Source organism: Bombina bombina, chromosome 1 (genome assembly GCF_027579735.1).
Source record: "Bombina bombina isolate aBomBom1 chromosome 1, aBomBom1.pri, whole genome shotgun sequence".
Taxonomy (NCBI): domain Eukaryota; kingdom Metazoa; phylum Chordata; class Amphibia; order Anura; family Bombinatoridae; genus Bombina; species Bombina bombina.
This window is the reverse complement of record NC_069499.1, coordinates 567564145-567580167: the sequence shown is the minus strand read 5'-3', so window position 1 is coordinate 567580167 and position 16023 is coordinate 567564145. Positions and strand designations below refer to the sequence as shown.

General features: G+C 40.4%; 1 protein-coding gene across 1 annotated transcript in view; it reads right to left on the bottom strand.

The window, feature by feature from the left end:
• Positions 1 to 16023, bottom strand: part of UNC80 (unc-80 homolog, NALCN channel complex subunit) — a 353943-nt gene that overhangs the window by 147259 nt on the left and 190661 nt on the right. Inside the window, exons 37-46 of the mRNA XM_053713382.1 lie at positions 9613 to 9744; positions 6179 to 6322; positions 5610 to 5710; positions 5121 to 5207; positions 3875 to 4058; positions 3701 to 3795; positions 2789 to 2878; positions 2252 to 2353; positions 1926 to 2106; positions 1546 to 1814 (exon numbers count right to left, since the gene is read on the bottom strand). Of these exons, the coding sequence (XP_053569357.1) occupies positions 1546 to 1814; positions 1926 to 2106; positions 2252 to 2353; positions 2789 to 2878; positions 3701 to 3795; positions 3875 to 4058; positions 5121 to 5207; positions 5610 to 5710; positions 6179 to 6322; positions 9613 to 9744 (1385 nt within the window). The remainder of the gene's footprint in view (positions 1 to 1545; positions 1815 to 1925; positions 2107 to 2251; positions 2354 to 2788; positions 2879 to 3700; positions 3796 to 3874; positions 4059 to 5120; positions 5208 to 5609; positions 5711 to 6178; positions 6323 to 9612; positions 9745 to 16023) is intronic.

Below are 16023 nucleotides of genomic sequence, written 5' to 3'. Positions count from 1 at the left end.
TATATATATAAAAAAATATATATATATATACACACTGTATACATGCATACACACGCACATATATATCTTATATAATGTATATATATTTTACAAAAAATACACTAGATATATATATATATAAATATATATTTTTAAATTAATAGTACATTCTCTTCAATAGAAGAACAGAAAAAACTTTGAAATGTAAGATATTCATAACTACCTTTGGGTTAGAGCTGTAGGCTTAACTAATGTTGTGTTAACGCATGAGCGATACATGTTAGATTTTTTCTAGTTTGTGCTCCCGTCTATGGGGAGAAGAAGTTAGCGCTGTCACAATATCCAAAGTCCTTGTGATACGTGCGATAACCTGCGCGTGTTAAAGTTTACTTCTGGCGGTATTTGTGTGCTAAGTAGGGTGCCAATTGTTATCTGGCCCAGAATGTTTCAATTACAATGAAGAAATTGGACATTTAAAAAATATGAATGATAAAATTACTCATAATTATATGAAATTGTTAATTGCATAAATGTCATGAACTGGTATTAATGCAGAAGTGGAAAAAATATACGAGGCATCATTTTCAAAATTTTCTAATTTACTTCTATTATCAGATTTGCTTCATTCTAAGTTTTATCCTTTTGTTGAAGGAGCAGCACTACTGGAAGCTATCTGTTGTGTCAATGACAAGAGATATATTGGTGTAGCCCCCAAACAGCAGCTAGCCCCAATCTGTTGCTCCTGAGCCTACCCAGGTATGGTATTTAACACAGAATACTAAGCAAATTAAAAAAAATTAGATAATAGAAGTAATTGTAAAGTCGGTTAAAATAACATGATCTATCTGAATTATCAAGTTTCATTTTGACTTTTCTGTGAATTTAAATAGTTGCAAAAATGTGAAATCCCTGGTATTAAAGTGGTTAACCAGATTTTCCTGTATCACGTTGGACATTAAAGGGACATTAAGCTGAAATATTTTCTTTCATGCTTATGAAGGAATGGTATGCAAACATGGTCAAATCTTTTAACATGGAAAAAGTTAAACTTATTAAAAAAATATTTAGGGTCTATTGGTATACAAGGATAGACCTTAACAATAAAACAAATAGAAGGCCATGAATATCCGTTTAAAAAGACAAAGGCCCCAATTTATCAAATTTCTTGCGGACCTGATCCGACACTGCGGATCAGGTCCGCAAGACCTCGGCAATACGCTCTCCGCATTTAACATTGCACCAGCAGCTCACAAGAGCTGCTGGTGCAACGCCGCCTCCTGCTGACTCACGGCCAATCGTCCGCCAGCAGGGAGGTGTCAATCAACCCGATCGTATTCGATTGGGTTGATTTCCGGCGATTCCTGTCCGCCTGATAAATGGGCCTGAAAGTGTGATACACTTTTTTAGAGCCAACAAAGAAGAATGTTTCCCCCCCTATAACAGTGATTCAAACCAGTTGGTATGGTCTTGAAGAGTTAGTGCTTTTTGACAAAGTTGATGCCAGTCATCAGTATACGTCAGAGCTATGAAGTGTCAACAAATTAATATATTTATGGCCATACTTGCCTGCAGCATGGATGGTAGTATCCACTGGTAACCACTGAGAGAGAAGAGATGGTTGAAGTGTACAGCAGTATTAATGACAGTAGCTGCATATTGCCTGAGAAGGGCACTGTCCTCAGGATGGAGGATCAGAGCCCCATTAAAAACATTGAGGAAAAGCATGATCTCATCACCCCAGGGGTATTCACTGGGCATCCCCAAAAACATTTCCTCCAGCAGCTTAATCCAAAGACTCTTCTGCAGCGTATCCAGACCAAACAGCTCTTTTCCAGCTGGACACAGAGAAAAAACATAAGCTATAGTCCTAACTTTCCACATAAAAATATATCACAGAGAGTAGATTTACTACTACTACTATTACTACTATTGGCAGAAACCATTACCTTGGGGATCATTAAAGAGTGAGAACTCTGCATCAATGGCACTTCGGGGAAATGATGGAAGGCGCAAGAGGTCTTCTTGTAACATGGAAACATGAGACTGCTTATGGGCAGTGGGGATCTTCTGAGTCAAGGATATTAGGAATAGAACTCGTCCAACTTCTTCCAGCTTCCGTGTAAATACCTGCAGTTATAGAAATTATTAAATAAGAAAAGATTTACAGAACATTCTTCATTTCTCATTGAATGAGCATCTGGTGTCCTTAGTTCCTTAATGCATACACATCATTTGAATAACGTATACATGCAAAGAAAAACATGTGACTCACCTGTTTTTGAATTAGCTCCTGCCCTTTTTCAGGGGGCATGTGGACCAAGTTCAGCTGAGGTGACACCGACCTCCGAAAAGGATAAATGTCACGAACATAGGTCTAAAGGGAAAAGAATATCTCTTATCTTCTACATCATCAAGGATACTACAGTAGGTATTTGCACACATTTTGTTTCTTCAGTGTTGTATCACATGGTGAGTTTACTAATCATAATAGCGAATTCCGAACCCTATGAGGCATATGCACACTGTGGCAAAGAATAATAGAACATATGCCCCATTTTAGTTCAATTCTACATATTTATTGTATTTAATTGGTAATTTAGAACAAGTTTAAGGGAAAACACAGACCTTTAATCAGATTACATTATTTTTTAAACTGACATTAGACATTAAACTTTATTTGTTTCTCTTATCATTCCCAGTCCATTTATTTATTCATAATCTTATTATTTCTATATTTAGAGTTTTTTTAAGTACTTTAAATTAATTAAAATTGTTCTTATTATTTCATGCAGCAAAATATTTTTCTCACCTTGTTATAATGAATTAGGTTCCAGCGTTTATCCATCAAAAAGTAATTTGCAGACTGGGAATCAGCTATATTAAAAAATTCCAGGCATTCCTAAAAAGCAAAAGTGATAGAAACTCAATGAGAGTATATAAAGTATATGGCTACAGATAAATATTAATATTTGATAAATATTGCACTGAACTACACATCAGAGATCAATCTACTTACTAATATCTATCCCTCTAAAATGTTACCTGCCATGGTTCCTGCCTATCTACTGATATATTAGACTGTGATAAAATACAACTGCAGTATTTACTATCTATCCATCTCCCCATCCATTTCCAATGCCAGTTTATCTGTCCCACCATATTTCTATTTATACAATGATTCCAACAATATTATTTTTTTAATGTGAGAAATAAGCAGTATACTTTTAGGTCAATGCCCTTTGTGACCCTGCTGCCTTTTAAGGAGGAACACTTGTGGGTCAACTGAATTTAAACATTAAGCAAAACACCTCTTTTCCTACAAACAAGCATTTTTTCCACACACCCTTAATATTTGTTTATTTTACCTATTCTTTTTTATGTTTTTATTTGGTAAATAATAATGTCTAGCTAGGATATTGCTGAACGTCTAAAAAGACTGACATAATGTATGCTTCTCCATCATAATCATGTTTTTCTTGGTTTGTAAAGTCATTTGACGTTTGGCTTACATGTGATTTCTTTTGCTTATCATTCAATCCATTTTTTGCCATTGTATCTTTAGCTGTCCATGTATCCATATTATATATGTATATCTGTCTATCTCCATCTTTCCTGATTATATGCAGAATGTCTAGCAAACCTCATATTGCTCTCATTCACAGAATTTAATAAAGTGGTAATTGCTTTATGTACATAGCAGCTATTTATGAAATACCCTCACCTTCAATAAAGCCTCAAACTGCGTGTCTTCATGTACGGGTAGCTGGGTTGGGATATCACACTCGTTTTGTCCATGCACCACTAGAGTCTTGGTGCCTGCCAGCAATTAACAATAATAAACATTTAATACATTTAAACCTCAAGTTAATGATAATGAAAGCAAATAATATCGTACCTGGCATGGATGCTGTGACCAAAAGCTTAACCTCACACTGCTCTTTTTTCATGGTTTGTTTCAGATCTTTGAAGAACAGGCCTTCAACATATCCAACAACTTCCCAAAGAAAAGTCAATGTGGCTGAAATAGCATCCATACCCCATTCACAAGGGGTGCGAACAAAGTACATGATTAACCCAACCTAAAGAAATAAAATATGAGAAATGTTATAAAATCTACAAAAAATATTTTCACTTCAAATTTCATTAACCTATCTTGTGTCTTGCCTAATTCACATGGGACATTAATGAGTTCACTGTTTTATAGTATTTTAGCTAGTGACATTCACTACAAGGTCTCACCAGCTTCTATGGCTGCACTGGGCTCACCAACACCTGCAGTTTCTATGCTACTCTTTGCAGTTGATTAGCGAGAGATGAGTGAGCTAGTGAATTGTCTGCATATAATACTAAGGGGTGGAAAGTCAAGAACAGTATCCAATTGCAGCCTTGATCTCAGCGGGCACTCTTGCAATATGGTTACACAAGTGCAGATTGACACATGCATGTCTCTGCTCTGTAGATAGTTGCAGTCCATTTACGCATACCTTCACACTGTGTGCTCTAGAGATGTTAGCGCACCATAATGCAAAATTTTTCGCATTCCACTTGTAATCTAGGCCATAGTCCGATGCAGATCTCACCCCACGGCATGAATGCTTCCATCAGCGGCCTCCTAAAAAGCTACTCTCTTGGCATGTCTTTTGGTTATTTATCTGTACCTATTTTAGCTCCTCATTTCTCCCTGACTTCTCTCCTGACTTGTTATTTTGAATATGATTTGAATTTTTATTTGGTACTTCACCTGGCCCTGTCTACTTTCCTGATTACTTTTGGCTTGACATTTGGATTGAAATATTCTTTCTTATACTTGTGCTTCATCTGACCCTGATTGCTCTTTTGCACTCTGACTTTTTGGCTTTTTTCTAAATTTTGCTTCTTATCCATTCCTGGTCCTACCCAGTTTAACACAATGGTGCAAGACATGTGACTACCTGCAACTGGACTCCAGCTTTATACCACCTTGTAGGTGGTTTCCTTCCTGTTTTACAGGAGCATAAGCTGGAGTAGCTGGAGAGTCTTGTGGGATTGCAGAAGCTGGAGAGAGAATTTGTTTCATATAACATTTGTGCATGCATGTTCTGTCAACATTTTGGGCAGTATGCACAATAAAAACAATGTTTTGCATTCCATGTTTTTCTTACCAAGTAGTTGAATAGAATGTGTGAGGTTTGAGCAGGGAAATCTCCGATGTTCAGAAGGAGCTTTCGCAACATGTAAATTAACTCATCCTGAAACAAAAATAGAACTGAATGTTTAGCATGCTAATAAAACCAGTGTTAATAATAGACCATAAAGTTTGGAGGTGCAAAAATATGAGCACAAGAGTAATTAACAGGGGTGCAGGGGTTACTGGTAGTGGAACTCATCTTACACTATCTATTCTAAACTTTATTTATTTTTTTGGAATCTCCTTTCTGCCTTTATACCCCTCTCTTTGTTTTGTGTAGTGAGCTGGATGTGTAAAAAGACACCACCTTTCAAATTCTGGATAAATGGCACTTTTGAGGCTACAGTAATGAATCGGGGTGCAGAAACCCTCTCACTTCCCTAGAATCACAACTGAATAAACAAATAATAAATGTATTTGTGATTAAACATAAACATCAATAGACATAATGCACAAGCTTTACCTGACGATTGCTGATGGTGAGTTTCTCTAGGAAGTGTCGGAGAACAGTGGAAGGATCCTCAATCAGGCAGTTCCAGAGGACCTGCTGTGCCACTGCACTGACTACAAGGAAGACCAATATTACACAGAAATAAATTAAACAAAGAAGCTGACCAGTACCAAAAAACAAGACATATTGGCCCCTATTTATCAAGGTCTGTCGGACCTGATCCGACACTGCAGATCAGGTCCTCCAGACCTCGCTGAATACGGCGAGCAATACGCTCGCCGTATTCAGCATTGCACCAGCAGCTCACAAGAGCTGCTGGTGCAACGCCGCCCCCTGCTGACTCGCGGCCAGTGGACCGCCAGCAGGGGGGTGTCAAACAACCCGATCGTACTCGATCGGGTTGATTTCCGGTGATGTGTGTCTGCCTGCTCAGAGCAGGCGGACAGGTTATGGAGCAGCAGTCTTTGTGACCGCTGCTTCATAACTGCTGTTTCTGGCGAGTCTGCAGGCTCGCCAGAAACACGGGGCATCAAGCTCCAATCGGAGCTTGATAAATATGCCCCATTGACTGTTCCTCATACCTGCCACACCATCTTCACGAACATCTCCATCCTCCATTAGGTGTACAATGGGCAGCACTGCAGCACATATACATGCTGGGAACACTGGCTGAGGTGGCTGATAAACATGATGATTTGCTGTGTGTTCTGTGGCATGCTCCTCGTCTGTCATAGCAAAGGGTAGGTTCAAAAGACACAGATTATAAATAACAATAATCATTGCATTTATATATGTTACAGTCTGGTACATATGTGCAGAGAGATTATCCTAATACAAATTCCTATAAAATATGAGCACAGAGATGTCTGATATTTACCTAGACATGTATGGTGATTTAAATAAACCAGCACATTGCTATGATCAGTAGAGAAGATAGTTAAGAAATCTGTTTAGTGACCAATCTGAAAATACTTTAAAAATAGAACATAGATATAACTGGCTTTTTAACTGAGAAACAAGATGTACAGAAAGCTGTTTATCCAAACTTCTATGGGCTTTATAAACTCTTCATATAATTGCAGTAAGAAATTTAGCTACTATACGGCTAGATTACGAGTTTTACGGTAAGAGGGGTGTGGTGCTAACTTGCACGTTATTGTCACCGCTCACTTACCTACAGCGATGGTATTACAGGTTTTCCTAAACCCGGCGTTAAAAGACAAGAAGTGAAGGTAGAGCAAGCTCCATACCGCACTCCAATACCAGCGCTGCTTAAGTCAGCGGTGAGCTGGTTGTACGTGCTTGTGCACGATTTCCCCATAGACATCAATGTGGAGAGCCGGCTGAAAAAAAGCCTAACACCTGCAATAAAGCAGCGTAAAGCTCCGTAATGCAGCCCCATTGATTCCTATAGGGAAACTAAATTTATGTTTACACCTAACACCCTAACATAAACCCAGAGTCTAAACACCCCTAATCTTACACTTATTAACCCCTAATCTGCCGCCCCCAACATCGACGACACCTACATTAGATTTATTAACCCCTAATCTGTTGCCCCCAACATCGCCAACACCTACGTAATGTTATTAACCCCTAATCTGCCGCTCCCGACATCGCAGACACCTACATTATACTTATTAAAGCCTAATCTGCCGCCCCTAACATCGCCGCCACCTACGTACATTTATTAACCCCTAATCTGCCGCCCCCAACGTCGCCGACACTATACTAAAGTTATCAACCCCTAAACCTAAGTCTAACCCTAACCCTAACACCCACTAACTTAAATATAATTAAAATAATTCTAAATAAAACCTACTATTAATAACTAAATTATTCCAATCAGCCAATAGAATGCAAGCTCAATCCTATTGGCTGATTGGATCAGCCAATAGGATTGAAGTTCAATCCTATTGGCTGATTGCATCAGCCAATAGGATTTTTTCAACCTTAATTCCGATTGGCTGATAGAATTCTATCAGCCAATCGGAATCTAAGGGACGCCATCTTGGATGACGTCACTTAAAGGAACCTTCATTCGTCGGGAAGTCGTCGGAAGAAGAGGATGCTCCGCGCCGGATGTCTTGAAGATGGACCCGCTCCTCGCCGGATGGATGAAGATAGAAGATGCCGTCTGGATGAAGACTTCTGCCCGTCTGGAGGACCACTTCTCCCGGCTTGGATGAAGACTTCTCCCAGCTTCGTTGAGGACCTCTTGTCGCTTCATTGAGGACTTCTCCCGGCTTCGTTGAGGATGGATGTCGGCTCTTCAAAACTGTAAGTGGATCTTCAGGGGTTAGTGTTAGGGTTTATTGGGTGGGTTTTATTTTTAGGTTAGGGTTTGGGCAGCAATAGAGCTAAATGCCCTTTAAGGGCAATGTCCATCCAAATGCCCTTTTCAGGGCAATGGGGATCTTAGATTTTTTTAGTTAGGTTTTTATTTGGGGGGTTAGGTTGTGTGGGTGGTGGGTTTTACTGTTGGGGAGTTGTTTGTATTTTTTTACAGGTAAAAGAGCTGATTTCTTTGGGGCAATGCCCTGCAAAAGGCCCTTTTAAGGGCTATTGGTAGTTTAGTTTAGGCTAGTTTTTTATTTTATTTTGATAGGACTATTAGATTAGGTGTAATTAGTTTATATATCTGATAATTTGTTTTTTATTTTGTGTAATTTAGTGTTTGTTTTTCTGTAATTTAGGTATTTGTATTTAATTTAGTTAATTGTATTTAATTTAGTCAATTGTATTTAATTTAGGTAATTTATTTAATTGTAGTATAGTGTTAGGTTTTAGTGTAACTAAGGTTAGGTTTTATTTTACAGGTAAATTTGTATTTATTTTAGCTAGGTAGCTAGTACATAGTTAATAACTATTTACTAACTATTCTACCTAGTTAAAATGAATACAAACTTGCCTGTAAAATACAAATAAACCCTAAGCTAGCTACAATGTAACTATTAGTTATATTGTAGCTAGCTTAGGGTTTATTTTATAGGTAAATATTTAGTTTTAAATAGGAATTTAGTTTAATGATAGGAATTTTTATTTAGATTTATTTTAATTATATTTAAGTTAGGGGTGTTAGGGTTAGGGTTAGACAGGTTTAGGGGTTAATAAATTTAATATAGTGGCGGCGACGTTGGGGTGGCAGATTAGGGGTTAATAAATGTAGGTAGGTGGCGGCTATGTTAGGGGAGGCAGATTAGGGGTTAATAATATTTAAATAGTGTTTGCGAGGCGGGAGTGCGGCGGTTTAGGGGTTAATATGTTTATTATAGTGGCAGCGATGTCCGGAGCGGCAGATTAGGTGTTAACAATTTTAGTTTAGTGTTTGCGATGCGGGAGGGCCTCGGTTTAGGGGTTAATAGGTAGTTTATGGGTGTTAGTGTACTTTGTAACACTTTAGTTATGAGTTTTTCAGCTCTGTAGTGTAAAACTCATAACTACTGACTTTAGAATGCGTTTCGAATCTTGCGGGATAGGCTGTACCGCTCACTTTTTGGCCTCCAAAAAAAGCTTGTAATACCGGCGCAATGGAAGTCCCATTGAAAAAAGTCCCTTTACGAAAATTGCGTAAGTTAATTTGCAGTATGGCCAAAAAAGTGTGCGGGACAGCTGTACCTACAAGACTCGTAATAGCAGCGGTAGTAAAAAACAGCGTTATAAGCCTTAACACTGCTTTTTTACTCATAATGCAAAACTCTTAATCTAGCCGATAGCTTGGGAGGTAGAATCAGTGGAAATATCCACCAACTCCCTTCATTCTATAAGATATTGTTGACCAGGTTGATTAAAGGAAACACAGTTGTATAAGACTACAATAGCTTTAACTGCACATCTATAAGAGATAACTGCTTTGCTATAAAATGTATTCCATCCCTCTCTGCAGCCAATAGATTAAGGCTTCATATTGATCTGCATGACGTGTTTTTCCATAATAGCACAAAGCACTTCATAATATTCACTTTAAACAAGATTTAAGTTGCACCAACATATAATAACTTATATAAAAACTTACCTTCTGCACTCACAGCTGATCGTATAGACCACACAGAGCCACGACGGAAAGAATAGTTCCTATGTGAAGTGCTGGAGGTGCAAGAAGGGCTCACTGACAGGCGGCGGGAGTTCAGATTGGAGGCTTCTTCTACTGGCAAACACAATGAGGGAAATGAAACCTACTCCACTAGCTAGATTCAGCTTCAGTTCGAAAATGCTTATTATAAATTACATGAACAAAATTATGGAGTGAATTTAATAGCGATTTAAAAAACAAGCAATGTAATTTAGACAAGATTGTCCAATCTTTTCATTAAAGGGGTCATAAAGACTTTTTTTTTTTTAATTAGAGTTAAAAAAAGAAAATGTATGCTTACCTGATAAATGTGTTTCTTTTTAGTCATGATTAGTCCACGGATTTCATCCTTACTTGTGGGATTACGCCTCCTGGTCAGCAGGAGGAGGCAAAGAGCACCACAGCAGAGCTGTATATATAGCTCCTCCCTTCCCTCCAAATCCAGTCATTCGACCGAAGTTAGGAAGAGAAAGGAAAAGCCAAGGTGCAGAGGTGTCTGAAGTTTAACAAAAAATAACCTGTCTCATAGAACAGGGCGGGCCGTGGACTCATCGTGTCTAAAAAGAAACAAATTTATCAGGTAAGCATGAATTTTCTTTTCTTTTTAAAGACACGATGAGTCCACGGATTTCATCCTTACTTGTGGGATACAATACCAAAGCTATACTACACGGATGATAAGGGAGGGACAAGACAGGAAATCTAAACGGAAGGCACCACTTCTTGAAGAACCTTTCTCCCAAAAACAGCCTCAGTCGAGGCAAAGGTATCAAATTTGTAAAATTTAGAAAAAGTGTGAAGAGAGGACCAAGTTGCAGCCTTGCAAATCTGTTCAACAGAAGCATAATTTTTGAATGCCCATGAGGAAGCAATAGCCCTAGTGGAATGAGCCGTAATTTTTTCAGGAGGCTGCTGTCATCAGTCTCATATGCAAAACAGAGGATACTCTTCAGCCAAAAAGAAAGAGAGGTAGCCATAGCTTTCTGACCCTTACGTTTCCCTGAAAAAATGACAAATAAAGAAGACGATTGATGAAAGTCCTTAGTCGCTTGTAAGTAAGATTTTAAAGCACGGACTATGTCAAAATTATGTAACAGTCATTCCTTCTGAGAAGAAGGATTAGGACACAAAGAAGGAACAACAATCTCCTGATTAATGTTCTTGTCTGAAACAACTTTAGGAAGAAAACCAAGTTTAGTACGTAAAACCACCTTATCCGAATGAAAAATAAGGTAAGGAGAATTATATTGTAATGCCGAAAGCTCAGACACTCTTCGAGAAGAAATGGCAACAAGAAACAAAACGTTCCAAGATAATAACTTAATATCTATGGAATGCATAGGTTCAAACGGAACCATTTGAAGAACTTTAAGAACTAAATTCAAACTCCATGGAGGAGCAATTGTTTTAAACACAGGCCTGATTCTAGTCAAAGCCTGATAAAAAGATTGAATATCTGGTACATCTGCCAGACGCTTGTGCAACAAAATAGATAAGGCAGAGATCTGACCCTTTAGGGAACTTGCCGATAACCCCTTCTCCAATCCCTCTTGAAGAAAGGACAAAATCCTGGGAATCCTAACTCTACTCCATGAGTAGCCCTTGGATTCACACCAATAAAGATATTTGTGCCATATCTTATGGTAAATCTTCCTAGTTACCGGCTTACGCGCCTGAATTAAGGTATCTATGACCGAATCAGAGAACCCTCGCTTGGATAAGATTAAGCGTTCAATCTCCAAGCAGTCAGCTGCAGAGAAACTAGATTTGGGTGAAGGAAGGGAACCTGAATGAGAAGGTCCCTCCTCAATGGAAACTTCCAAGGTGGCAGAGATGACATGTCCACCAGATCGGCATACCAAATCCTGCGAGGTCACGCAGGAGCAATGAGGATCACTGATGCCCTCTCCTGTTTGATTCGAGCAATAACCCGGGGAAGGAACGCAAATGGGGGGAATAGATATGCTAGGCTGAAGGACCAAGGAACTGCCAAGGCATCTATCAGCTCGGCCTGGGGGTCCCTGGACCCGTATCTCGGAAGCTTGGTATTCTGACGAGATGTCATGAGATCCAACTCTGGCCGACCCCATCTGAGAATCAGGTTGGAGAATATTTCTGGATGGAGTTCCCACTCTCCTGGATGAAAAGTCTGCCTGCTCAGAAAATCTGCCTCCCAGTTGTCCACCCCTGGGATGTGGATCGCTGACAGATGACACTGGATTATCTTGGCTATTTCAGTCATCGCTAAGGAACTCCTTGTTCCTCCCTGATGATTGATGTAAGCCACCATCGTTATGTTGTCTGACTGGAATCTGATGAATTGAGCTGAAGCCAACTGAGGCCAGGCCCGAAGCGCATTGAAGATCTCCCTCAGCTCTAGAATGTTGATGGGAAGGAGAGACTCTGCCTGAGTCCATACTCCCTGAGCCTTTAAAGAGCCCCAGACTGCTCCCCATCCTAAAAGGCTGGCATCCATTGTCACAATCACCCATGAAGGTCTGTGAAAGCATGTCCCCTGGGATAGATGATCTAGAGACAACCACCATTGAAGAGAGCCCCTCGTCTCCTGATCTAGGGTTATTCGAGGAGACAAATCTGTATAATCTCTATTCCACTGCCTGAGCATACTTAGCTGAAGAGGCCTGAGATGAAACCGAGCAAACGGTATGATGTCCATTGCCGCCACCATCAATCCGATTAACTCCATGGACTGAGCCACTGACGGCCGAGGAGTGGACTGAAGGGCTCAACATGTATTCAGAATCTTTGACTTTCTGACCTCTGTCAGAAAAATTCTCATGGATATAGAGTCGATTAGAGTCCCCAGGAAGGGTACCCTTGTCTGAGGAATTAACAAACTCTTTTCCAGATTTACCTTCCACCCGTGAGTTCTCAGGAAGGAAAGCACAATGTCGGTATGGGACCTTGTTAGCTGATAAAATGACGCCTGGATTAGAATATCGTCCAGATAAGGCGCCACCGCAACGCCCCGCGGTCTTAGAACCGCCAGTAGAGACCCCAGAACCTTTGTGAAAATTCTGGGTGCCGTGGCCAGACCGAAAGGGAGAGCCACAAACTGAAAATGTTTGTCCAGAAAGGCAAACCTCAGGAACTTGTGATGATCTCTGTGGATAGGAACATGAAGATATGCATCCTTTAGATCCACTGTCGTCATAAATTGACCCTCCTGGATCAATGGAAGAATGGTACGAATAGTTTCCATCTTGAAAGATGGAACTCTGAGAAACTTGTTTAGACTCTTGAGGTCTAAGATAGGTCTGAAAGTTCCCTCCTTTTTTGGGACAACAAACAGATTTGAATAAAACCCCTGTTCCTGTATTGGAACGAATGGGACAAATTACTCCCATGGAAGAGAGGTCTCTTACACAATGTAAGAACGCCTCTATTTTTATCTGGTCTGCAGATAATCTTGAAAGAAGAAATCTTCCTCGGTGGGAAGAATTTCTGAACTCCAGTTTGTATCCCTGAGACACTATTTCTATAGCCCAGGGATCCTGAACATCTCGTATCCAAGCTTGAATGAAGAAGGAGAGTCTGCCCCCTACCAGATCTGGTCCCGGATCGGGGGGCAAACCCTTCATGCTGACTTGGAATCAGCGGCAGGTCTCTTGGATTGTTTACCCTTGTTCCAAGAGTTGTTGGGTTTCCAAGTTAACTTGGATTGCGAATAGTTTCCTTCCTGTTTAGAAGAGGAAACAAAAGAATTTCCCTTGAAATTTCGAAAGGAACGAAAATTACTCTGTTGTCACTTCTGTTTATTTCTTTTGTTTTGAGGAAGGAAATGACCCTTGCCTCCCGTGATGTCAGCAGTAATTTCCTTCAATCCAGGTCCAAACAAGGTCTTTCCCTTATAGAGAATTGCCAAAAGCTTAGATTTGGATGATACATCCGCAGACCAAGGTTTCAACCATAAAGTTCTGCGGGCTAGAATAGAAAAAACGGAACTTTTAGATGCTAATTTAGTAATTTGCAGGGAAGCGTCTGTTATGAAAGAGTTTGCTATTTTTAAAGCTTTAATCCGATCCTGGATTTCTTCCAAAGAAGTCTCAGTGTTAAGAGACTCCGCAAGAGCATCAAACCAATAATTGTACTGGTTACTGTAACAATGCATGCGGCAAGTTGTAGTAGTAAACCTTGGTGAACATATATCTTTTTCAATAGACCCTCCAATTTCTTATCCATGGGGTCCTTGAAAGCACAACTATCCTCAATAGGAATAGTAGTTTGTTTAGCCAAGGTGGAAATAGTCCCTTCCACCTTAGGGACCGATTGCCAAGTTTCCTTGACAGCATCCGCAATTGGGAACATTTTCTTGAAAATAGGAGAAGGAGAGAAGGGAATACAAGGTCTCTCCCATTCCTTAGCAATAATCTCCGAAATTCGCTTGGGAACTGGAAAAACCTCTGAGTAAGAAGGTACCTCTAAGTATCTATCTAACTTACTCAATTTCTCAGGAACGACCACTCCTGCAGAATCACAGTCGTCCAAAGTCACTAAAACCTCCCTTAGTAACAGACGGAGGTGTTCTAGTTTAAACCGGAAAGAGACTTCTGAATCAGTCAAAGGTAAGGAACTCCCTGAGTCTGAAATTTCACCTTCCGATAGAGCCTCCATACCCTCTATCTCTGATCCCTGGGAGGGTACGTCAGAGGCTGCCACCAGAGCATCAGACACTTTGTTAACCACATAGTTGTCCTTCCTTTTACGTTTGCCTTGAAGTATAGGAAAGGCTGATAAAGCCTCAGAAAGTGTAGAAGACATAACAGCAGCTATATCTCTTAATGTAACTGCAGCAGAAACTTGATGCGAAGTATAGGGCACTGCTTGGGCGGGCGATAAAGGCTGGGACGTTTGGGGAGAAAGCTGTGGCATACCCTGACTCTCATTGTTAGACTCTTAAGAGGCATCCGCCACTGACAATTTTTTATCATGAACATTTTTATCTTTATAGCTTAAAGCCCTCTCAATACATGAGGTACAAAAAGGAACAGGAGGTTCCACAGAAGCATCCAAACACATTGCGCAAGTAACATTTTCTAAATCCATTGTATATAACAGGTCAGGAAATTCAGTAAACAAATATCTTGAAATTTTGAAATATTCCTATAATTTCAGACTGGCCCTTTAAATGATACGGGCCCTTTAAATGTACCACTCAGACTCTCATACTGAATGAGAGAAGAGTAATGCAAAAATAAGTACATAAATGTATAATACAGTGCTATTGATTTTATTACACTTTGAACACTGTGGGGCATATGTCTCAAGCTCCGAATGGAGCTTAATGCCCCGTGTTTCTGGTGAGCCTGCAGTTATGAAGCAGCGGTCACAAAGACCGCTGCTCCATAACCTGTCTGCCTGCTCTGAGCAGGCGGACAGACATCGCCGGAAATCAACCTGATCAAGTACGATCGGGTTGATTGACACCCCCCTGCTGGCGGCCCATTGGCCACGAGTCTGCAGGGGGCGGCGTTGCACCAGCAGCTCTTGTGATCAGGTCCGACAGACCTTGAAAAATAGGGGCCCGTGTCTTTAAAAATTAAACGTAGACGTTTTTCTTTACTGTTCTGTGCTGAAAAAAAGACGTTTAATTTCTGAGCAGTTTAGGACTGAAAAACAAACCATTTGCCCCATTCAGACACCTCACACCTCAACAGCTAAGCTCAGGCACCTACCTGCCGCCAGTCCCCAGACCTCTCTTCAGGAATATGTCTGGTCGGGCTACAGAGCGCTAACAACCGCCTGCTTTTTTAACCATGCGGTTCAGCGCACTGCTCAAGAGTAGTAGAAATACGCAGTAGATGTGTTCCTAGTCTTTAACCTTCTGACTAAAACCGGAACAAGTGTCAATGTAAACTGCGCAACATCTAGGAAGCGTGCAAACAGAAGCCCCGCCCATCGTGGGCGTCACTCTTTATACATATCGTACCGGGAATTTATAATAATAAAATATGACTGATACTGTCCCTTAGCTTTAGCCCAGTGCCTTTGTACACATGCTGTCATCATGGGAAACCCCTTCCACTTGAGGAGTTTCATCCCAGAAAAACAAAGTAATAAATTACCCGTGCAGAGTCCACTCTGAGTTTAACTAAGTGTGCCCCAGAATCACTAGAAACTGCACTTACCGTAATGCTGTCTGACAGCAAGACAGCTCCAACAGATGTAGGAGGTCCTCTCCCTCCCATAACCCTGTGGAAACAGATGGGACCTGAGTTAGATATCGCTTAGGTCATCCTGAGAAGGGCAGCATAACAATATGGGAGGCGCAGTGAGAATTATGTCCCACCAGTTCCCATTGCTCTAAAGCCACCAAATGCTCTTCTGTAGAGA